Below are 25155 nucleotides of genomic sequence, written 5' to 3' on the forward strand. Positions count from 1 at the left end.
TTGACCTAATAAGTGAAGTTTCTCTTAAATCACTGTAATATTAGTCTTATAAAGTCTTCCCATGGGAGGCTGACATGAAAAGCATTTAAGGGGCCTTTAACTTCTCAGTGAACTGGCAGTATGCCTGGATGACTCTTTGGTTCAGCACTCCACAATGAAAAAGCCCCGTCAGTTCCCAGAATAGAAATCCCATTTCGGTGCTGGACTTGAACGGGACTCTCACTGTTTGTGAGCTCAGCACAGAGCAGTGGAGAAGTTGACCCCCTTGCAGGATATACGCTCTACCTCTGCTCACTTCATGACACATTTTTATTGTAGTCAGCTCCCGCCTTCGTCATCACGCTCCTCCGCGTGCTTTCATTTCAATCTCACCTGTTGACGCCGACAGCAGCAGCTCACACTGACCGAGCTGTCATGTCCTCTGGGAGTGTTTGAATCAAACCAGGTGGAGAAAGAACACGCAGGAAACTCAGATAGCGTGTCTGTCCGCGAGTCAGAAAACTTTAATCGAGCGCGAGGCAGCTTCACGCGCTCTAACTCGTGTTGTCTGAAAGTGAAAGCGCGTCGAAAGTTTCTGCTGAAGTGACGTTTTTTCCACAGGTTTTTTTTTTCCGCGTTACAGTTTCACATCTCATCTGACTCTACGATGTTATGACTTGGAGGACTCACAGCTGCTGTCGTTTGGAGCTGGTGTGCGTTTTCCAGGTAAGACTTGTTTGATTTACTGTTTTTAGGTCAGCAGCAGAGAGGGGTTCCTCTTACTAACGACATACACAAAGCTCATGTGGTTCCTTTTGGTAAGTGTCAGGCTGTAGCAACTTCCCCAAGCAAGTGAAGTATCCTAGTTTATCCCTTTTAACTGTGTTTTCATCTAGAAGGTCATAAAGTAGAAAAAAAATAACATTGTCTTTAGAGTTGTCTTCAAAACATCAACTTTTCAATTCATTTGCACCCTTCATCAAACATGTATCCTTAATCAAAACGTGTCTACATCAATACTTGTTTGGCTCTGATTATAAAATAGTTCATAAAGTCCCATTTCATAATGTTTCCTTCCATCCCCTGAGCTAAACACAGTCCTGCTATAATGAAGATTATTCATACCTTATCTGTAAAAAGTGTTCACAGTAACTTTCACAGAGGCTAAGTGCTCTTTCTCAGCAAAACCTTGTCCCATGACAATAACCTCAGTTTACAGAAATTCCCCTCTTGTTTACAGTGACCCAGGGATATCTCGTCTTTTATCCCTCCATCAGCTCACACAGAGTAAACAGTGGGTGGGAGTGTACGTGGAGGCAGGATTGTGAGGGGAGATTGAGTTGTGTTGGGAGGGTTTGCCGTCTGGGGAGTTGTGTTCTTAGTTATTGTCTGTCTTTTTCACACACACACATACACAAACACACCTTGTTTTGCCCGCCCTTTGGTCAAATCTGTGTCTGAGCCCTTCGTCCTGGTCTGTCATTAATGGCTCACTCTTTTCTTGCATCATGATTCCCGGGGATTTACTCATGCCAGAGGAATCTCTGACAGTGCAGTTGAACCTGAAAACAGCAGCCAGATGAAAACTGATAACTCTCTCACAGTAGCTCAAACCTTCAATTCCTTATCTCATGGAGGTCTATTTAAAGTCTGTATCTAGATGTATATCTAATGAAATTCATGTTACTGTTTTCACAGCAGATTATTCCACTTTCCACAGTGTAAAAACCCCACAGGTGTTACGAATCCCATTAATGATGGTTCACTTCTGGTAAAAGGCTCCTGTTGGTCTCTACAGCTGACGTTGAACCCATCTGCTTGATCCTCTAAAGGGAAATCACCTAAATGAAATTCCAGCATCATAAAGGCCCTACTTTGCCCTTTTGCTTTGTGTTAACACTTCCAGTTTGTTAATATTCATACACTGCTGTTTTCTGATCATTTCACAACAAATTATTGAGTTTTTTGGCTGGAAACAGACAAAAACAGGAAAATACAATATGGTAAATGGAGATGGAACAAAAAAAATCATCAGTATTTTTGCTTTTGTAGCTTGCGTTAAAATAATAACTGATTTCAGTTTTACCCTGCATATATCTGACAAAGTGTTTTTAATCTGTTTATTGAGTACTTACATTCCCTCATTTGGTTTCATACAGTTCCTGGGAAGATGTTTCCCTTTCAGATAAATTAAAATAAAACTTCCCTTATTGATCAATATATTGTTCCTTTTATAAGGGAATTCATATGAATCGGTACAGTGAGTCAGAAGAAGTTGATTTGCACCCTTCAGTCCAGCACATGACCTGTTTGCATTGTATACTGGTCAGTTGAAGATAATTGCAGTGTTGAGAAATATTTGTTTTGTTCTTTTATTGTTTTCTTAAAATTGAAAAATGAAATAAGAAATCAAAGAATAGAAATCAGCACTCAAGCATAGCATAAGATGTCTGGGTACGGTGCGCATTTTGTGGCATTTCCACCGACTTATCCCAGGGCAGATCCCCAAATAACTGAGACGAACTGTCCCACTTTTTGGGACCCTTTCATATGGGTGCCAGACTGAACTGGTCCGCTCTCAGAAGGTGAAGCTACAACACTGCAGACTGTTGATTGGTCAAAAGAATTGACACTTGCCGTGCGACAGCAGCTGCACTTCTACTGGTGGCACACAAACTTCTCTGAAACAAAGCTTGATTGCACTTTGTATCAAAGAGCTACATGCTAATCACATAGAGAACGGAATGCTGCATGTCCGCCATCGTTGCTCTTTGTTTATTGTGTCGCATTTTTCTGCTTCGTTGGATTTATTAGCGGGGCAAACTGTGTCGCACTGCTACGGCGTCACACTATTGTTTAACAGCTGTGGCTTTCGGCATCTGGCTTCCATGAGGGGGCACAGTTTGCTGTGGAAACACAAATGGGATCTGGCTCAACTGTACCAAACAATGCCAAACCATACTGAACCAAACTGGACTGCTTGGTGGAAACGCGGCTTTTGACATCAAGTGTTTTAAACTGCAATTCCCTGAATGTCCACTAGGGGCTGGTTCTAAAAACCTCCCCTTTAACACCTATGTCAAAATGTCAAATTTTCAAAGTAAAGTTAAACACATGAACATTCCTTCGCACAGTTATGCAGGGATTTGCTTTGTAAAGATCAGGGTTGAGCTGCGCTACAGGCAGACACGTTGTAGCTCTTAGCAAAGTGGCTGAAAGGTCTGTTTTGACAGTGAAACAAAACATTTACAGCCGCTGCCATTGGCTCATTACCCTCTTTTTTGGTTCCAATGTTTGACTTCTATGATTACAATCTTGAGTTTTAAAATCTTAGAATATTTAAGAAAGGGGACCTTCTTGACTGGGTTTGAAACAAGGCTTTTATTGCAGACTTTAATTTTACAAAAAAAACATTCATTTATTATCGGCTTTAAAACCTGTGTTGTGTTGCTGCCAGATTTCACACTCTTAAACAATGTGCACGTCTTGCTTCTGTTGGTGCAAAACCAGTAAGTCCACTTCCTCTCACTTAGATCTCGCCTTATTTTCTAGGCTTAGTTCATGAGAATTGTCTGCCTTATACTAGATTGTGTTGGACTCATGCCAGAACCTGACATGTACACCCAGTGGCTGAAACTGCTGAAAACATCTCCTACACATAAAGCTGCTTTTGTCACTGCACACATTTCAAGCTGATGTGCGCTTGTCAATCAGTTATCAACAGGAATGTAGAAAAACTTACCACAAAATAACTTGAGTGAGTGCAAAAAATGAGCCAAATTCAACCTTTTTTTTCTTTTAAAGTGCTGCAGTGGTTAGGGCTTGAGTTAGGGTTGTCTGTATTCTAATAACAGCTTTGACTTAAGTGGGTTAAATGCATGATTCAGAATACCTTTAACAAATACCCCTGTCCTTTTTCCTGCTCCTAACACTTAGCTGTACTGGCTGCACGAGTGCTTTTTGTCATGTGCGTTGCCTCCTAGGTGCCATTCAAGACTTGCCACTTTTGTCCCACAGTCACACAGCAGCTGCGTGGAAGCCAAAACACCCTCCCCTCACCTGCTTTTCCGGCTCACAACTGTGTCCCATGATGACAGCTTCCTGGTCTTTGGCACAGAGCAGAAACCACATTATCAGATCCAAAGGTCACCGCGGGGGGAGTCTGATGGGTTTATTAATCTGTCAAATGGCGTCACAATCTTTGCATGAATGTAAACAATATCCTGACAGAATGAAGTCAGTTTGTAGGAAACTAAATGATCTCACTCTTAGTCAAATAAGCATTGACGTAGCTTTCACGTGCACCAGTGTACAGGGTGTCACCTTTATTTACTTTTTAATCAAATTGAGCACAAACCAATTAGAGAACTGTGACACATGGAAACCAAACACCAACCTCCCAAATTTATGAGACACACGAGATGGTATTTTTATCTCAGTGAAGCTGGATAAGAGCAAGAAAATGGTTCAAAGTGGTTTGAATCGCTCCATTTTCATCATAAAACAGGAAAATTACCCAAACTCTCTGGAAATATTGGCGCATGGGGCACTAATGCGATGATGTCAGGCCTGCTGATGAACACAGAAATTTAAAGAGTGGAGATTTGGTCTGTTTGATTGAAGCCACAGCCTGTAATTGTGGTGAATACAAAATGTCCCCCCAGTCCTCAGTCTTAATAGATGGTTTTGGACTTGTGCCTTTAGCAGATGAGAAGTCTCAGTGACTTACAGTAAGCAGTTTGTCATCAGGACTGTAGGAGCCCTTCTTATCTGTGTTATTCCAATGAATTAAAGGCAACAAAGCACGTTTAAAGTAAAAAATCAGTCAGAGTTTGGTTGAGATTTTAGAAAGTTGTGATAAAAAATTAAGTCAGATGAATTTCCTCAGAGGCCCTGTGGAGATCTTAAAATAGTAGAATAGTGCTTTAATATACTTGTTTTTTCATGATATATAATTTAAAATTCAGATCATTAGCACCAACGTTAGTTATATCTAAATGCTATTTCTTAGTGTCTGTGGAGGGGTCAGACTTTCCCAGGAGACCATGAATCTGTTAACAACACATGGACTAAAAGTCCATTTGACCACACTACGCCGTCCAGCAAAGTTTAACAGTGAGGTTAAGCACTTTTTGACAGTGTTCATTCCAACCCACATGCAGCAGTTAGACCACATTGGTCTGTTCAAACTTGAGAGTCTATCAATAAAATTACATGTTATGGAAATGTCTTAGGGTCACAAAGCGTACTTATTGATTCGTTTCAAACCAAACCACAAATAAATACATTACCTCATTGCTTTGCTTACCCTAAAAAGTTGTTAATCTGCTCTTCATTTGTTTTTTTCATTAAAAAATGCATGCTTAGGCACTTCAAATTATTTTTATTGAAGTAAAGTGCGAGGAGATTTTGGCGCCCCCTGTAGCTTAAGTTGCACCTTTTATCACTTTGCTTCCCACTAAAAAAAATCACCCCATGGTTTCTCAAAAGTTTTACTTCAATCCACATGATACCTGCTGAGAAGAAGTGGTTTCAAACATTAGTAAAGTTTTTGTATCAATATTATCAATCATGTCTCCAAATGTCTAAATTGCTTTAGTAGATCTTAAAGGGGTGGACAGTTTTTGTAATTTTTTTGGGACACAAGTGACATCTATTCCTTGCTGGAGCTTTATGAATAATTTGAAGGCATCTTTCCACTTACTCTGTCAATTTTCAGGAGCCGGCCGGCAGAAAATGTAACAAACAAGACAGTCATCCTCCTTGTAACACACAGTGGTAGCTTTGTCAAATGGAGCGACGCGATCAAAACCATTAATTAGCCGGTCTGGTGTTGCCACTGCCAGCTGATCAGAGCAAAGCCGACTGGGCGAGGCTTTACCTTTCTCGGCGTGTCTTCACCTGATCAGTTTACAATGCTAATTATAGGTGGCTAATTTATGCTGAAATCTATTGACAGAGCCGACCCATTCCGACCAGCAGCTTTCAGTCATTAGCTAGTATAGGCACAGACTAACCAGAGTTATTCGGCAAACATCTCCCACTGTAGTAAACAAAGTCATTACCTGTTAAACAGAAACTCAGCTGTCTTAGCGTCAGTCTTCAGTCCCAAATCCCCCTGCAGCTTTTTCCATCAGTCGTTTCTCCAATATTCAGTCTCAGTTGGCACCTGTATTGCTCATAATTCTTCCTTGCTTCAGCCTTTTCCTTAAAACTTTTTTTTTTCTTCCTTTCCCTGTGGAGGGTAACAGTAACAGCTTCCTGGTTTCGGTCTTCTCCAGCTCCCTGACGCTTCAGTAGCTGAGCAGCTAGCTGACGTGAGAGAGGTAGTGGGGAAGGACGAGGTGGGACCATGGGCTGTACGGTGCGGAGCAGGGGAGACGGGATTAGATGGACTCGTGCATAAACCCAAAATGAGGGGAACAGCGGTTGGGATTGGTCAGTTATTATGCCGTTTTGCAGATGATGTACTGAATGGATTTTTTCATTCTTTTTGCTTTTTATATTGCATAGATCGGACCATCAGACCATAACAGCCTCATAAACTGTGTTATTAATAATAACCAAGCTTCCAAATCGTAGACCATAGCTTTAAATAAATAGAATCAAATGACATTGTTGTAATTGTACACAGCACTGTGTCTGAGAAATGGTGTCAGACTTTAAAGACAGATAAAAAAAACTCAGGAATAGCATAAAATAATAAGTATCAGGACAAATCGGATGTTTTTGTACATACAACACCAGAAAAAGATTGCTGTGAGCAATTCTGTGTTCTGAGTTTCACACCGTTTCGAAGTCTACTTGTTCTGTATGAACAAACATGATCAGCAGTTTGCTAAATTCAGGGTACGATCAGAAACATGACTTTTGTTTGAACAAGTTTACCGTAGTTACCAGGTCACATTGGAAATTCTGCTTTAGCTTGAAGAGCTGACACACATCACCGTCCTGCTGTTTGCACTGCTGTGACCCTGTTAAAGAAGTGTCACTGAGCTCGCTAGTACAGAAAAAATCAAGACAATTAAAAAGTAGCCCTGTATTTTGCTGGCGGTTGATATTTATAATCATCTTGTTACTTAAGTTTCCATTTGTGAGCTTCTTTGTGATATTTATTCAAACATTAAAAATGATTCAACTTTCACCAGTGCCACCAAGAATAGCAGTTCCAGCTTTATTGAGTTATTATAATGAGAGAAAGCATGATTTTGTAGTAGACTAATACGCCTGGTCATTTATTTTAAAGAGCTCTAAGTGACTTGACCTCTACGCCTGGCCCCCTGAGGATTAACTCTGACACTGTACATGGCCCCTCCTCTGCACAGGGCAGTGCAGCTCTCGTGCTCAGTGTGTGACATGTTTTCCATATAGTGAATTGCACTGAAAGCATAGTGACAGGCTGTAATCAGCATTCACACCCACACAGAGCATGCCGCCGCCGTCAAGGCTCTTTTGTCCCCGTGTGTTGCAGCTGGAATATGGCTGTTGTCCTGCGTGTTGACTTTATGGGTTTGTGTACACAATGCTTTGCTACACTTTCTCTTTTAGTCAGTCACCAACGAGGGGTCCAGGGAGGGACGAGGTCATTTCACCGAGCTGCTGTTTTATTTATTGTCTCGGTAACAGCCTGATATAACAACACATTCCCAGTCTGCAGTGTTTGACACACAAAGCTAAGTTTGCTTATGTAAATGCCAACAAACATCAGATACAACTGCTGAATCTACTCAATCTGCTGACCGTCTTTCAACAATATGTGCATCTTTTGCTCTACTTCTGCACTCAGCTTTCGCCGATACACCAGATGATCGACCCAACTCTACTTCGGTGGAGATCTTTCAAAAGCGACCTCTGGACAAGACAGTTATGGCAACGCCTATAGGCCTGGCATGCTTAGTACAGCGTTTTCAGTCCCTCAGCATTTCTGTGTAAACCCAGATTTTTAAACAGGGCCTAAGTTATAAACTGTTTGTGAAAAATCATAAAAAAGCTCCAAGACTCATCACTTTAGTATCTAAAGGGGCTGAAGACCACATATGTTGAAGTGGAATTAGCAAGGGGGTCAATGAGATCTTAGCTAAATTAGCCAATGCTAGCATTATAGATTTGTAAGGGGAGACTGAACTGCTGTTTTTAGTCACTCATAACTTGAAATAATAGCAATCAATAGGGCTAAACAATTAATTGAATTTAAACCGACATTGCAATTTAAAAAAAAAAGCCTTTTAATATGTATTTACTTTGGTTTGTTTTTTGTTACTGATGAGAGATCAGCAAGGTTTTTATACAATTAATATTTTAATTTATTTTCACACAGCATTTCTTTTTCATTTTATAAAAACGTGCACTTGACATGTTGATATATTTCAGTGGTTGAGCCAGAGATTTGGTCTTATTTACATTTCTGCATTTTATTTAGTGTAAGATCCATAGACGAGAGGATTCATATCTATTTTTTATTTCCTTGTTCATACCAGGCCTGTCGTTCTGCAGTGCTTTTTTTTTTCCTTTTTATGATTTTATTTAAGGCAATTAATGATAATTTTTATAACATGTCTACAAGGCTTGAAGTTAAATCAATCAGTCAGTATTGTGCTGTGATTGTAATAGTTAAATCAAGATATGTTGTTCTTATCAATTCATGCTTCAGTTCATCTCATTTCATCATAACATGTAGGCCTGGCCTATAGGAAAAAATTGCTTATTTGTTGACAGTATTTTCTGTTTTGTTGGTCATACTATAAAACAGTTTATTGCTTGTGTTCAGTAAATAATGTAGAAGATAAACACCCCCCAAAAGAAATCGCATGCTGAATCGAAATCGCAATATTGGTCCAAAAAAATCTCAATTAGATTATGTTCCAAATTTGTTCAGCCCTAGTAATCAAACATTAAAATAGAACAAAAATAAACAAATAAGCTAAAAAAATATTGTCATGTGGATGAGCTATTAAAACAATCAACTACCACAAAGAATCAAAGGAACATATTAAATTTTCATGTGACCTTTGAGTCAGTAAAATTCTTCCTTAGAAAGCTGGGTCTATTTTTTTAACAATATCTACACAAAAGAAAACTGGTGAAGCAGTAGCCTCGCATCAGATTAGATCATCACATCAGTTATATCTGCTAACCGATGTTTGAAACCAAACACAGTTCTATAAAAACGTCTGAATCCTTGTTGGAGCCTCATGCTTCAACAATATGACTGATTTTTACTTGAACATGCAAACCTCTCCTCCACTGACTCCCTCTGTGTTATGGTGAATCAGCTGTTGCTGGTTATTGCTTATCTGTGGTTGATCATTAGCGTCCCAGAGGCGTGACGTCTCCTGGGATCAGTTTGGGAGTCGGGCAGTTATGTCTTGGGTTCTTATGACATAACTCACACTCGTAAACATACTTACACACACACACGCACAGAGTTGAATTTTTTGAACTGAGTCTCTGTTCTGCTATCTAATCCTCCAGAGGCGCTCCCCTCCCTGTAATCAAGCCTAATTATTTCGGGCACAAAACTGTGTTTTGTTCTTTGAAGTGGCTCTCGGCCTGAACTCTGCCCCCCCTTTTTTTGTATTGGCTGATTCTAATATCCACTGACCGTCCTTTACTGTTCAACACTTTTTTGTCCGTGGATTGTGTTTGGTCTTTTGTTAGCTGCGTTTAACAAACCCCTGTGTTAACATGAAAGCTTGGACTCTACTCTAAATACCTCCCCCGCTCCCACTCTTCTCACTCCCCGCTCTGTGGGGTTGATAGTGTATCTGAGTGGACTTTAGTTGGAGGTCAGACTGCAGAGGTTTGTGCTTGTGTTTGTTTTATTAGAAATGTGACTAAGCCTGAGCTCTCTCTGCATGTTTTCCCAGAAGTTAACTGCTTTTACTGGAAAGCAGAAGGTCAGAGAGTATGTGATAAGGGATCAAAAGTGGGGCAAGTGATCTGTATGTTAGATTCTTTTGGTTGAGACGAGACGTTGGGTTTCTGTAGGCCATAAAGGTTTGTTACCACCACACTCGTGAACCCTGTTATGGACCCATGCAAAGGGTCACAGCCAAGCTTGAACTCCCTCTCTAGCCCCCAAACTGGAAAAAAAAATCTTCCTGTCCTGATGCAATTAACCCTTCGTATACCAAGACTACACGCATGCTGCTAACCAGATTTTGCCATGTGACCTCAGTCTGAACAGTCAGGTTTGAACACACGCATCTTTGACATCACTCTTGAGTGATACTCGTCTCAGCTATGCACTGACAGGCCTCAGAGAAAACAAACACAGAAGACAGGTTATAGCAGTCCTCATGTCGGTATCCTTGGGCAAGACACTTCATCCAAAACTGTCCCCGGCGGCAAAGCCAGCAAAGTGCGACTAGGATTAGTTACTTCTGTGCTCTGCATTGCAGCCTCTGACAGTGCTGTGAATGTAACATAAAAACTCTTAAAGTGGTGAGAGGACCAGAGAAGCTGATTTGTAAAACACTGTCCATTCATAAACTACCCAGAATTCTCACCTTTTTCCGCCCATGCTGGACTTCGTTTGACCAGAAACTGTCAGAGAATGTAAAACAACACCAGAGTCAGAATTCTCCTGAATTAATACAGGAAAGAAGGTGTTACGCATTTTTGGAGCCTTGACTTTTTTTTCTCTATTTATTTAAGTCATGATAAAGTGGGTCAGTTCAGCCTTTTAATAGATCAATGTCAAAACAGCCAAAAAAAGAAACTTAATTTAGCTGAGCAGTAGAAAATTAAACTACCTACCGTAGTACACGCAGTGCACATTTTGCTGTGTTCCTTAATAAATCCGATGAGTTCGTCTGTGTCTGGGTTAAGCCACGAAACATGAAAAATGTAAAAATATTGAGTTGTAGTTTAAGATTTTGGAAGACATTTCATGACCCCTACTATCATCCAAACTGCTTTTAGGAGGAGGCTCAAAATCCACCTTTTAGCTTAGCATCTGGTTAATATTTATTTTCCTTATCTCCATTTCTTTGAGTTGCTTAGGTTTCTTACTTCATATTAATTCATATCTAACTGCATTATTTTATAGTTTGTGTCTTATTCATATTTCAGTTTTTACATGTTTTTATCTTTTTGTCATTTTTTAGCTACCCCCTGGGTGAGTGTGTATGTGACTGTTGATTCTACGGTTGTGTGGACAAAGGGGGGTTGGGTTAAAGGGCATGTCACTTGTTTTTAATTTGCCTGTAGAGCACTTTGTGTTACATCTTTTTGTATGAAAAGCGCTTTTTAGATAAGATTTGATTTGAATTGATTTGATTTGATTACTATCAGTGTTATCCACTTATGGGACCACTGCCTTGAACCATTGTAAGGGTCAAAATCTGTGTTTTTAGCCATGATCTAATTTTTCTTTTAAAGTTCCAAAAGTTTTCTTTTCTTTTTATTTACCAAACTGGATTTATAAAGCAGCTGATTCTGGTCCAATAGAGTTGAAATATCAATAAAAAAGCGTTTTCATATTGAAGAATGTCTCTCTGGTTTCTTAAAACTAAGGGACGAATCTGATCAACTTTTAAAAAACATTGATATTTCAACTCTTGACACATCAGTTGTTGTTTAAGTGAAATCATAAAGATTTTATTGTTTCACAGGTATTTTTCAATGACTTTCAATAAAATAAGATTGGAACATTGAAGGTATATGCTGTCAGCTTTAAAAAATTAAAAATAAATCGGTATCAGCCCAAATCGGCAGGTCAGGCTTTTTAAAGACTGGTGATCTGTGCATACTTACTTAATATTGATATTTTTGTTAAAATAAAAATTCATAATATTCCTACTCTGCTGTGTGTTGCCTATAAACTGTACAATAAATCCAATCTCAAAGTCTGTTAAAAATATTTTACTCCTAAACTTGATGATGTGGGTTTTGATACCGGAAACATCAATGTTTCCTCTCTATTCTTGGGTCAGTTAGTTTAAAATCATTTAAACTTTAACTTTTACAGTGTAGTAGACTGATAAAATAGTAATCATAGTCATATATTGTGCATATTAGATTTTCTATGAGTCTCATTGGTTACACCAAGTGACATACCCAATAATTTATTTGCAACATAAGTTTAATGTCTCAGTACTTTAAATGACAAACATGACACACTTTATGTTTTAAGTGTAAGTACGAAACACTGCATCTGACTTTCTTTATTCCAAACACAATAAAATAGAGAAGTTGTTTTCAATCAACTAGTTACCTGGGTAGAATATCCCAATATTGTGATATTATCGTATTGTGACCCAATGCGTATTGTGTGGTTCTTGCCGATAATTCACCTTAACCTAGCTTTACTCTAGTTTGGAAGAGTTTTAAAAGGTAAAAACAAATTGGACCTCTGTACAGTGTGTGCTGATAGAGAAATGAACTATTCTGACCCACATCTTTTTTTTAACAAGGTTATAAATGTGTTTATTTCTGTGGTAAAAATCATCTTATTTGTCTTGGTGCGTTTGTGGTTTCCAGTGTTTCTGCAGCCAGAGGTTTCTGCTTGGCTAAGCTGCACACTTTAACACCACCTCTTCAACAGAAACAAGACTCTGACCTTTGACCCTTTCAACACCACATACCCCACTCTTTTCTCTCCTCCTGTCTCTATCTTCCTCTCCCATGTCTCCCCCCTCCTCTTTAAGCTCTCTCGATGACAGTGTGCCAGTCAGTATTTGGAAGCCCTCACTCATATCTCAGCTGTATATTTATCTCCGTGTCCTGACTCTGCCTTTATTCCCCGCAGCCTTATAAGGCCAGAATACGAGGAGAGAGGTTTGTGAAATGGTGGGAAAAGGTTGAACAATGGGAACCAGAAATACTTTCCCACAAATTGGTTTTAGTGAATTCAAACCAAAAGAATAAGGGGTGAGATCAAATGAAGAGACCAGGATAATAAAGGCACATAGGATGAGAAATTCTCATACATTTGGAAGCACTTTGATTCAAACCAGTGTAAACACTCTGTAATGATATTTGATGTGAGACAGGACAAAAAGAAGCAACTTAAAAGGACTTCAAAGTCCACTCAGATGTGCTCCGACATTTTTCTGGGCGATCTCTCTTCATAGTTTTTCATTGATTGTCCCGGTCCCATTCACAAACTCTTTCTCTGCTCATGCACTTCAAAGGCCTCCAAGAAGAAAAGAGTTTTTATCGCTGCACAAACACGAGAGCTCTTCACTGTAAGAGAGACGCTGAAACACAACCACAGCTCATCGCCCACTTCCTCCATTCTCCTCACTCTTTCACTAGTGCTTCCCCTTCACTGCGAGGTGTTTTCTCCATCATACGCTGGTTCCTGAAAGCCGAGGGCGGATTTTCTGTGTTTTCAAAGTGCTTATGCAGTTCTGCTCAGCTGTGATATCCCCTTTGTGAAGTGTCAGCTGATCCCTTACACGCCTTCAACCACAGATTAGATTACAACAATATTCACAGACCCCCTCCTGCTCTGGAGCTCTCCTTAACTCCCTCCATCTCTCCTCTTAGAAATGCCCCAACACAACATGGAGAGCACCAGGAGTCAGTGGCAGCCTGGTCTGCGGCCGCCGTGGATCACCAGAGTGGCAGGAGGTCAGAGCCCCGCCTCCTCGGGGGCGGAGTCAGACACAGAGACAAGCAGCACGGAAAGTGAGAGGGTAAGATAAGGCTGTCAAAGATGATGGAGAATTAAACACGGCTTACTCACATAAAACAAACACATCCTTTGGCTCCTGAATGTACAGTAAGTTGAGTTTAAGCTCGAAAGTGGTTAATCTGTTTTCTTTCTTACATCAGTCTTGTGTTAAAAAACTGGAGGGGGGCTCACTCAGGATCCTGACATCGCCTTCAATGATCCAGCGACGTATCGCGGAGATTGACCAACACAAGGAGGAACTTAAGATAGAGGTGAGTGTGTGAGACATTTGTAGCCTGCCACTGTTATTGCTGTAAGTTATAAGTTTGGTTAAAATCTGAATCCAACATCAACTAAAGTGAGGATAGGGGCTTGAAAGTAAAATCATGTCAGATGATAAAAAAAAAAAAAAACTCATTAAGAAAAAAAAACTAAGTAATAATATTTTATTTAGAAATATCAAAACATCCTTCATAAAAAATAGTTTTAATCACCAATGATTTCCTACTCTTTGATTCTGAAGAAATACAACCAGTAACTGTGGATAGAAGCCTCAAGGTGTATCATCTTGTTTTCAAGGGGGTCCCCCCAAAAGATCCAATCCATAACATGTTATAAAAAAAAAAAGAAAAACTGTAACAAAAAAAGAAAAAGAAAAAATCACAATAATAAACAGAACACTACAAAAGATGTTGTTACTATTTCAGTCATGAATAACAGAAAGAAAAGGGGGAAAAACAAGACAAAAAAAGACAAACAGACTGATACACCCATAAGAAAACCAAGGTGGGCAGTTTGACCATTTACTGAACCAAGCATTTACACAAACAACAGAAAAATGTGATGGTAATATTGATAGCAAGTATATTCCAATCTCAATCTCAGTAGCAGGATTAAACATTCTTAAATTTACTTAATGATGAAATTGATCAATTCAATTTTAGTTTAAAGTTGTTGTTTTGTTTTGTTTGTTTTTTTAATTGTTAGCATTTTCGTGAGCTAAGGCTCAGAATCAGAGGAAATCAATATAATTGGAAATCTGAGTCATGTTCATTTTCTTTTGTGATTGACACTGTGGCTTCAGATATGTGTGAGTTTGGAATGAAGAAAGATCAGGGGAGTAGGGATGGGTACCTTTCACATTTAAAACGATACAGTATTCGATACCCGGTACCTGGCAATCAGTGCCAGTACTTAAGGGTACCAATTTCCAGTACTTTTTTGTATTTATGTAGTAAAAAAATCAATTTTTTAATAGTAAAGTATGATTTTTTTTAATTTAACATGTTTATTCTTCAGTATATAACCTTGCAATGCTGTGTTCATGTCCAGTATGGAAATTCACCTACTCTTCCTCTCCCTCACAGTCACAAGGAAGCATTTCGGCACCTAAACATGTTACCTTTTGATTCTACGTGAATCGTGGTACTTTTGACAGGATTCAGTCAGTACCTATAAAAGTACCAAATTCGATACCTATCCCTACAAGGGGGTATAATAAACGTGTTTGAACTTCACCTTACTCCTTTTTAATGAACAAGTGTATGAATATTTTATTTGGTCATTGATTTCCAAAGAACAAACGTCTACAGGCTGTGGCTTATTTCTGCAATCTGTGTACAATCTATATGTTTTACTACACAGAACATCAACAGTACAAAAAAAAAGTTTTTTTGCACATTATACTCCCATATTTGTTCTCCTTTTATGTTCTATTAGTGATTATTTTACATTTTAAAGCTATTTTGAAACAGAAACAGATAATTTCAACTCATCACTGAGGCTGTTCCATATCCCAACCCCCATGACTGAAACACATCTGTATTAAATGTTTGTTCTATCTTTACATATTTTAAACACACACATCCCTCTTAAATTATAACATTTTTTCCTTAATTCAAACAATTGTTGGAGCCACTCAAGAGGGACTGGTATTTCTTTCCTCAAAAAAGTAGATATGAAGCAGCAGGCCTCCAAAAGTGTCATGAAGCGTTCGCTAAGCACAAAGTGACTTGATCAACTTATTGTTTGATACAATTTCACTACAAAAAACTGAAATTTTATCAAGTGTTTTTGTCTTATTTTATGTGAAAATTGTCTGATTACACTTGTTAAGAGCCACATTCAACTTAACAGTCCAGAAAACTGTCTTGTTTCAAGTGACTTAAAGAAAAAACTGAGGTCTGAATTGCTTGTAACAAGTAAAAAAAATCTGCCGATGGAACAAAAAAGTTTGCTAGAAAATTTGCTTGAAACTCGGATAATATCTTAATACAAGTAACTTTTCTCTTGTTCCGTTGTCAAATTTTTTTAACTTGTTACAAGCAACTCAGACCTCATTTTTGTCTTTAAGTAACTTGAAACAAGACATCTTCTGGACTCATTTGAAGTCTAAAAAGGCATTTTCCACTGAAAATAAAACAAAAACACTTGATAAGATTTCATTTTTTTTTCCACTGTTCATTCAAATACTAAGTATGAATTTGACTATACCTGTGAATTCAAGACTAATTACAAAGACAAATGCATTTGGCATAACTTTTCTAAAATCTGACACAATATATAGAGGCCTTTGATGAACTTTTGATGTGAGATGAAAACTTTCTTTTTCATCAACTTCACAACCTAAACTAAGAGTTCAAGTGAACGCAAACATGAGTTTGATTTAGCCTCTGCTGAAGTTGGCGTATCTTAATCTCAGAGTCTTTTCCAAACATCCTCGCGGTCAGGGCAGAGGAATGCTTATCTGTGACTTACTCAACGTCTGGTCAATATGATTCACCTGGGCGACGTCTCCTGTCCTTTCAGCTGCAGCTGGAGATCGCTCTGCTGCAGGGAGAGCTGCAGACGGAGAAGAACCAGCTGCACAGACACACTCAGAAGCTGCAGACTCTACAGAGACAGAGAGAGGAGCTCAGGCAGAGAGGAAGACAGAAGGTAACGTGAAATTATATGAATCAAAACTCAGGCTTTGATCGTTACAGCTCAAAGGCTCAACACCTGTTTAAGTAGCAGTACAGTTCACTGCAGGAATTTGGCATGAAGAAATGTGAGCTTATCAGTTTTAATTCAACAGTAAAGCTAGATATCTTAACTCTGAAGTCATTTCCCATGCAGTTCAGGTCAGAGAGGAGCTGGTTTGAAGCTAGGTTTCGGCCTTTCAGCACACACTGAATAAACACGGTTGTGAAATTGATTCGTCACTGCATTCTTTTATTGTCTGGTTGGAAAATTCTTCTGCTTGTTTTGCTTTAGGACGCCTGGTGATGACTGTACTTTTTCTTTTCTCCTCTCTAACTGTGACTGCAGGAGCGAGAGAGACTGGAGGAGGAGAGGAGCAGGGTGGAGGAACTGAGGAGGAGGTGTGAGGAGAAGGAGAAACTGATCCCCACTCAGCCAGAGAGCCAGAGGGAACAGCTGAGTCTGCAGCTGCAGCAGGTTGGTGGCTGAACTGAACTGAACAACACAACCCTGTTGGAGTTTGGGAGGGGCATAAGGGAAAGGTGCCACAGGTTAGATTATGCCCCCCTCTTCAGGGCTTGCCTCATGGAGCACACAACCTATAACTCCACATGAGAGCCCCAAACTCAATCATTTCTATATTGAGGTTGAAAGCAGACCTTTTCAGACATGTGCTTTACTTGCTTTGACATGTTGGTCTCATGTCTAAATGAGCTCTAAAAGTAGGATCACAGGGTAAATTAGGATGTCATATACATTATGATATGATGCCTGATATGGCCAACAATAATGATATCCCTGTGCTTCAGTCTTCGATTTGATTCTTTACAGCTATAAATTGCTAGACATTCATTTGATGACACATTAGCTGCGTTTTCACCAAGCAGTCCAGTTCGGTTCAGTACGGTTTGGCCCGGTTTGGTACAGTTAAGCCTGATCCCATTTGTGTTTCCACAGCAAACTGTGCCCTTTCGTGTTAGGCAGCGTGTTAGCTGGATGCCGACAGCCGCAGCTGTTAAACAATAGCGTCATCACGCTATCGTAGCAGCGTGAGAGTTTGCCCTGCTAATAAATCCAATGAAGAAGTAAAACACGACACAGTAAACAAAGAGCACAGATGGAAGACATGCAGCATTTCATCCTCTCCGTGATTGGCATGTAGCTCTTTGATACAAAGTGTAATCAAGCTTTGTTTCAGAGAAGACTGTGTGCCACCAGGAGAATTGCAGCTGCTGTCACAGGGTAAGTGACGATTCTTTTGACCAATCAACGGTCTACAGGTTGCTCCACCTTCCGAGAGCAGATCGTTTCAGTCCGGCACTCAAACGAAAGGGTCCCAAAAAGTGGGACGGTTCGCCTCGGTTATTTGGGGAACTGTCCTGGGATAAATCAGTGGAAATGCCACAAAATGTGCGCTTTACCGAGAAGACCCGAACTGATCCTCCTGGTGGAAATGCGGCTATAGAAATGTCTGATAACATCAAAAATACAAATGTTGGAGGCAATTCATAACAAAATAGAATATATTATGATACTTTATGATGACACATGATTTTACATTGCGATAAGTTATGATGTGATACAGAGGAGATGTTGTTATGTGATATTTGATAAATTGCATTGATATTCATTTAACAATACCTGATGAAATAGTGATTAAAAAACTTGTGTGCAGTTTTACCTCCGTTTTTAGTGCAAGGGCCACATGTACAGCTCTCGATGCACTGGTCAAACTGGTCCCAGGTTTCATTTCCTGCTCTCGATTGGATTTGGTCCATTACATTTTCCAGTTCAATAAATGCTAAAAAGCTCAGGCTATAATCTTAGGACGGAAAAGAAAAGCATAAATCTCCTAAAAGTTTAAGTATGTGCAACATTAGAAAGGCCATTCTAGATATATGCCTGATCGTAATCCACACCTAGAAATGAGATTATCAGCGCCAATATTACAGGTTATAGGTTACTGGTTATTTCAAATTGTGACTTCTTAGCTTCCCAATCAGGTCAAGCAGGACCAGATTGTTGTCTGTGATTAATTTTGTAGTGATGGTGGACACTGGAGCCTAACTGTCAGACAGAAAAGAGACAGAAGGGCAGAAGAAAGCTAAACGGGAGAGTGAAACAGCACAAGCTAAAATCTAAAAGGACTAAGCTGTTTGTGATAATGTCCATTCCAACCCATAGTCAGCAGTTATTCTGCAGTGGTCTGTTCAAACTTGAGAGTCTATCAATAAAATGAAGAGTGAGGTTACATTAGCTCTGCTTGGTAGATGATTGGCAGGACATAGCTAACCAGGATTCACTAACATTACATATTACGGACATGTCTCAGAGCACCGGGCTGCCAATAGCGCTACATACAACGTTTGCTTGATGTCACATTTCAAACTGTAGTACTGCGTAACTTTACTGATAATAACCTTAACTCAGCGCATTGCATCTAGTACAAAGTTGTCTTGAACAAAGAAAATTTATTTGTTGCTGATTGCCATTCAATTCCAAAAAACAAACACACGCCTCACTAAAAGCAATTTACGGCAGTGGGCGGGACTCCGGGCCACAAGGTGGCTGGCGAGGCAGTCCAATTAAAACAGATCCTCCTCGTAGCATCTTTAAAGGGAAAACCTATCTGAAACGTTATTTCACATATCAGTATGAGGATGTATCGCAAATCTGTATTTTTCGCACCCCCAATAGGCTCACCAGTCTCTCACAGAAAAAGACATAGCTTCAGTCAGACTTGATCAGACCCTCAAAAGTTACAGAACTTTTAACAGGACACATCTGAACCCAGAGTAACATAAAGGTTGCAGCAGCATGAAGAGAAAGTGTGTCTTGCTGTGCCTTCAGAGATGATTGTAAGAAGTGCTGTTTGTTAAACACAAACAAAACAGCAATTCATCATTATTCATGAAGCCCTGATGCTTAAGTGTTCCCAGTAAACAACAAACTAGACCATGCATTGATAGAATACATGTTGATTATCCACGTGCCTGTCTCTAGTTCGACTGATGACTCAAACTTCAGATGTTGGCCGACTGTTCCAAAGTTCAGTCGCTAAGTTATCATAAAAACCCTCCATCATTCCTGTTACATGATGTCTCTAAAAACAAATTCTTGAATGAAAGATTTAATAACCTGTCATACGTCTGCTTCCTTGATTTTATTTTATTTTTTACACAGATGCATTTTCATGTTTGAATGAAGCCAAAAGAAGGATGATATAAGACACAAGCTGCATATCTGGATAATAAACAGCTGTCACTGTGACATAAAGATGTAACCAGTAATTATATGGATGCCATGTCTGACGTCTGGCATGTCTTGAGCTTCAGTGGAAAAATACCTGAAAATATACAAAACCCACACTGACTCACAACCAATTAAAGTATATATTTAACATTTCAAAACAAACATTACTTTTATACCAGTTTTTCTTGTACACAGTCTTGTTGAGTGTGTTATTTGAGTCCTAATGAAGACAAACTCCAACATAAACCAATCAGATAACAAAGATCTTATTTAAAACGGAAGATTTGAAGAGACTTTTTTGATCTTTCTGAAACCTTTAGAAAAGGAGAAGTTGAGCCAGAAATCTGGACTCTGCTCTTCAGCTGATGTGTGTCTGACTGATGAACTTCCAAGACTACTTGTTAAGCAAACTAGCAAGGTAATGCTATCTTATTACAGAATCTATTAGATTAGAAGTGATTCATTTAGCTGCAAAAACAAGCAGGGAGACGTCAAAGTCTCTGCCTGTCAACCAGCAGTCTGTAGCTGACGTCTGTGAACACAAAGATCAGTTTATAGTCATTAAAAATTCAGTTTGCAGCAGTGCTGAGCGTTGGTCAGATGTTGATGTTTGCTGTCACAGATTGCTCGGATCCTGTTCAGCCTGATGTGTCAGCCGCTTCACTTTATACACACAGACGCAGTGCTTTGGAAGTCTGCCTCTCTTTGTGAACGTGACAAAACAAGACAAAAGATCGCTCTGTTTTACAACATCCAGGAACAGGTTGATAGTTTGTGTTGTGACACGCTGGATTTATGTGTCAAGATTTTTCTGAACTGGTTGGTCCGAATAATTGCGCCACCGAGAATCCCAAACACTCAAGTGAACAGAAGCGGAGAGTGTCTTGCTCAATAACAAGTTTACCGGTATTTGAGTAGAAAAATGGGGCTGTACAAGGGTCAACTCTCACCTGGGCTTTCACTGTTGATGATTTCTTAAATATAAAGACCAAAAATGATTTAATTCTCAAGTAAATTAATGTCTTCTATCTGATCAAGTCTGTAGAAAATAGAGACAAATATGACCATGTTCTGAGATACATGCTACTTGGACACATAAAAGAGACACCGCCTGAGCCTAAAGCAGCTAACTAGGGGCTGGTCTAAGCTGGAGCAGGCCCCTAAAAGAAGGTTTTAAGCCTCTTCTCTTCAAAGCAAAGAGGGTTTCTGCATCTTGTTAACCCTGAATGGTTTTTAATTCCAAAGGAAAAGGGCCTGAGAACTGGAGGCTCAACCTCCCGTAGCGCTTCACACCATGTTTTAGATGAAATTAATTGTGCTTTTATAAAAATTGCCTGAGTAACGGGAAAAAAACTAACTCAAACAAAGGTGAAGGTGCTCAAACAAGGTGCAAGGTAACTGTAAATAAATACATTTACTCATCTGAGTTTTTATCTTGGAAAAAATTACCAGTTCTGGCTAAATGTGTCACTGCTTTATGCCAGTTAATCCTCACAGAGCCTGTAAATAAGAATAATAAAACCCAGACAATACAAGAACCATACAACATAAAATGAGACCATGAGGACAGAAAAAAAGGTTAAAAACATAAAACTCAGTAAGAGAAAGAAGGAAATGGCGATGCATAGGGCAATAAAAGGTAGTTGCAGACAAAATCAGAACATCAAATATATGTATATAATGTATAAAATTGTAAAATAAATATGAACAAAATAATGAAAGAATAATTATTATTTTAATTAAGCAAAGATATGAACAAAAGATAAAACAATTAAAGGCCTAAAGGGTATAAGTGAAAAGGTTAAAAGTGAAACAAGCGTGAATCATAAGTTAGGTAGAATCAGGAATAGTAGAAGGTATTTGCAATAATGTTAAAATCAAATAGAATGGATAGATAAATACATATAATTAAAAGAGCGTGGACTTAAAGATGTAAGAACAATAAGAATATAGAAAGGCTACAAAACAATAAAGGCAAAATAAGAGAGCAAAAAATGAAAGATAAAAACAACTCGAAAAGCTCTCAGAGAGCCCAGACATCTGCCAAGCATACTGTGATTGTCACCAACACTTCAGTCTTACTTTAATGTTCTACTCCCTTTCAGCAGACTGTCTGCTACAATTTGGTGTAAGCTGCAGGTTTGTACAATAATTTGTTTCCTGACAGTGTTGAAAATTATGATGACCCAGAACATATTTCATATTCTGGATCTTAGTATCCAGAATATTGGCAGGACCTGGATTGTACTTTTACATCTGTCAGAAACACAGACTGTATAAAACATGGACGTAGTCTCTGTGACGTCACCCGTCTGTTCCTGAAACTATGAACTGAAGCCAATCCTCGGATGCAGTCACATTGGTTGGAATGCCAGCTGTGAGCTTCCTTTCAAAAAGCTAAAGGGCGCCCGCCAGTCACGTGGTCTGAGCTGTGTCTCTGATTGGACAATCAAACGATCCTGATAACTTCTAAATCACTGAGTTAGAAAAAAAGTTTTTTGAACCAGGCTGTAAATATGCTTTTTAATGCCATAAAAGTCAGTTTTTATGGCTTGGTGTGTACATGACTTCCAGTCTTTCTGCAGCCAGCCTTAAGCGGATCCTCAATGAACAGCAACTATTAGCACTTCTGGCTTCATTTTTACCAACTGGATGTTTCCCCTCAGTCAGAAATTATGGTGACCTTGTCTTGTATTGTTTTGCAAAGCAATCAGACCATTTATGGTGGAGTTATATACACATATGGTGAAAACAGCCCTATCTCACAATGATAAAGAATCCTTTGAAAAAATCCTACATCCAGAAGGTGATCCAGATCACCTCCAAAACTGAATAACTTTCTCCTTATCCTGTTTTGAACATTTCCTGAAATTTTCATCGAGATCCGTTTGTTACTTTTTGAGTTATGTTGTTCACAACAAACAACCAAATAAACAGACAAACTCTCCCAAAATCATTTATCATCAGTCAAGGATTTTAAACAACACAAGTCCACTGTATGAAATTTAAAACAAAAGATGTCATATTAGTCTCATTTTTGTGCCTTGAATTTAGGAAAAAGAGGCGATGGAAGCAGCAGCTCGAGCCTTCGATGACTGGGAGTTTCGTGTTCTGGAGCAAGAGAGCGGCATCGACGAGGAGGACGCGAGCTCGACGGACAAAGAGAAGGAGGAAGAGAGTGAGAGGGAGACGGAGAAGGAGATCACGTGTCAGCAGCAAGCGGTCAACAAAGCACAGGTAAACAACATGCTTCTGAGGCATTTCTCCGCTGCTCCAGACATGTTTTACGGGTTTAAGGCTTTGCTGCGTGTCATGTGCTTCATGTAAGTGCAGGAAGGACCACCGGGGATCAACTTCCACACAAGCAGTCAATACACACTTATGACCTCGTCTCAGGCTGTTGGAGTTAGTTGTTAGGCAGAATAACTGCTCGTTATTTGTCTTTCTGACTCATAATCCTCAAGCTTCCCGTTCACAAACTTAAAAAAAAAATCCAAAGAGTTATGAGTAATGATTAGCAAAGCTTTAGCTCCCTAGAAGAACTACAGTAAAATATTTTGGATTAAAGCAGAGGTTAGATCTTTACTGTTGCTTATGTGCTCCTGAAAAACACACAACCAGATTAGATCTCCTCTTCAGAATTACTGCACACACCCACATCCACTCTGTCCTGTCACAGTCCCTGATTCTCGTTTCAGTTTAAGACTTGACACGAGCGTGAACTCTTTACCTCACTCGCACCAGCATCACCCTGACACTGTCACATGACAGGAGCTTAATTACATCAGCGGCCACTGTGAGAGACTTAAAGGAGCGGGACAGTTGAGAGCAGAGCTGCAGAAACAGAAGGGAAAAATGGAAAGATAAGACACATGAGAGGATGTGGACAGGTTTTTTTGGTTCTGGCTTGGATCCAAACATTTATTCTTGGTGTGTCTCCTGGGGCACATGTGAATGCAAAGCAGTTGGCAGCTGAAACAACAATAATGACAGCATGTCGTTGACCTAAATTAGAGGGATTTATTCAAAGCTTTCACCTGAAGCCTCAAACCTGTTTTTTGAGATGCCGCGTGCAGGAAGGAGTTCTCTGACTGAGCGGGAAAGTTCAGATAGTTCAGAGTCTGTAAAACTCTGTTGGCTTGAACTCACAGGATCATTAAAGAAACCTCAGATGTGTTGGCACTTGTGTTATAAATCATAATTCATAATTACACAGAGGCTCAGAGTGTTGAGACATTTGCATCTCAGCATTCTTTGTTTGGATTGTGAGTGATTGTTTTGAACATGTGCATTCAACGTTGGTCTTGTAAAGAATTTGACAACAGTTTCTATCATGAGGTGAATGAAAGGAGCATGTCTACAGCTTTTTTAGGAGCTCTGTGAACATGAGCACAAAGAAGCTTATTTCCTACATGCTAACAATTAAAAAGAAAGTCAAGTTTATATGTGAAGTGTTTTAAAATTGCTTTACGGGGTTATAAACACAGACTGTATAAAACATGAATGTAGCCTCCGCGACATTAGCCGTCTGTTCCTGATACTGTGAAATGAAGGCAATCCGCAGATGCAGCCACATTGGTTAGGTTCCTAAAATATGTACAACAGTTTTGTTTTCTCACTGAAAAAAAGTCTGTATGTCTGCAACCTTTTTTTTTTTTTATCAGAGCCATTTGCCTCAGCTCACCTAAAGTTAAGTCATTCGTGGCCACAAAATCTACTTTATCTGCACAATAAGACTAAAAAGTGTATGAAATTCTAGTGAATAATAATCTAAACTAGAAGATTTCTGTGTTAATGAAATTGGACATGTGTTGACTTAGTTTTTATTTTCAATACATTTACAAATATTTAAAGAAAATGGGAAGGAAAAATGTGTAAGAACTCAACTTTCATAAACTTGCTAAATTTTTGAAATTTCAATAAGTTGCAAAATTTAAAAAAAATGTTTAAAAAAATCAAAAATCAAAATTAAAGGATATGCAAAAAAAAATCCAAAATTCAAAATGTTGAAATTTGCAAAATTTGCAAGAAATTCAAAAATCTTCAAAAAAACATTTTTTTCTAAATTTGGAAAAATGCCAAAACATTGAAAAAATATATATATAAAAATGTAAAAAAAATTGTTTCAAAAATCTTGAAAAAAATAAATAAATTTATATTGCAAGATGTCATATGAATATGTGTATATATTTGTATATATAAATATATATATATATTCATATTCAAAATGGCAACTTATAATTTTATTTGATGTCAGTGTATTTACTCATCACAACCCTCTCTAAGAAAAACAAAAACTCTTTGTTTCAGTAATGTTTTTTTTAAGAGCTACAAGGAGCCAC

At 38.9% G+C, this 25155-nt stretch overlaps 1 protein-coding gene across 2 annotated transcripts in view; it reads left to right on the top strand.

Annotated features, from left to right (window-relative positions):
- Window positions 1-128: 128 nt before the first annotated feature.
- phldb3 (pleckstrin homology-like domain, family B, member 3) overlaps window positions 129-25155 on the top strand; it is a 39950-nt gene continuing 14923 nt past the window's right edge. For both annotated transcript variants that reach the window (XM_074683480.1, XM_074683481.1), the window contains exons 1-6: window positions 129-705; window positions 13474-13622; window positions 13762-13872; window positions 16409-16537; window positions 16910-17038; window positions 22868-23050. In XM_074683480.1, coding sequence (XP_074539581.1) covers window positions 13476-13622; window positions 13762-13872; window positions 16409-16537; window positions 16910-17038; window positions 22868-23050 — 699 coding nt within the window. In that variant the 5' untranslated portion in view covers window positions 129-705; window positions 13474-13475. The remainder of the gene's footprint in view (window positions 706-13473; window positions 13623-13761; window positions 13873-16408; window positions 16538-16909; window positions 17039-22867; window positions 23051-25155) is intronic.

Source organism: Halichoeres trimaculatus, unplaced genomic scaffold (assembly GCF_033239565.1).
Source record: "Halichoeres trimaculatus isolate MK-OKI-2021-1 unplaced genomic scaffold, fHalTri1.1 fHalTri1_scaffold_12, whole genome shotgun sequence".
NCBI classification, from domain to species: domain Eukaryota; kingdom Metazoa; phylum Chordata; class Actinopteri; order Labriformes; family Labridae; genus Halichoeres; species Halichoeres trimaculatus.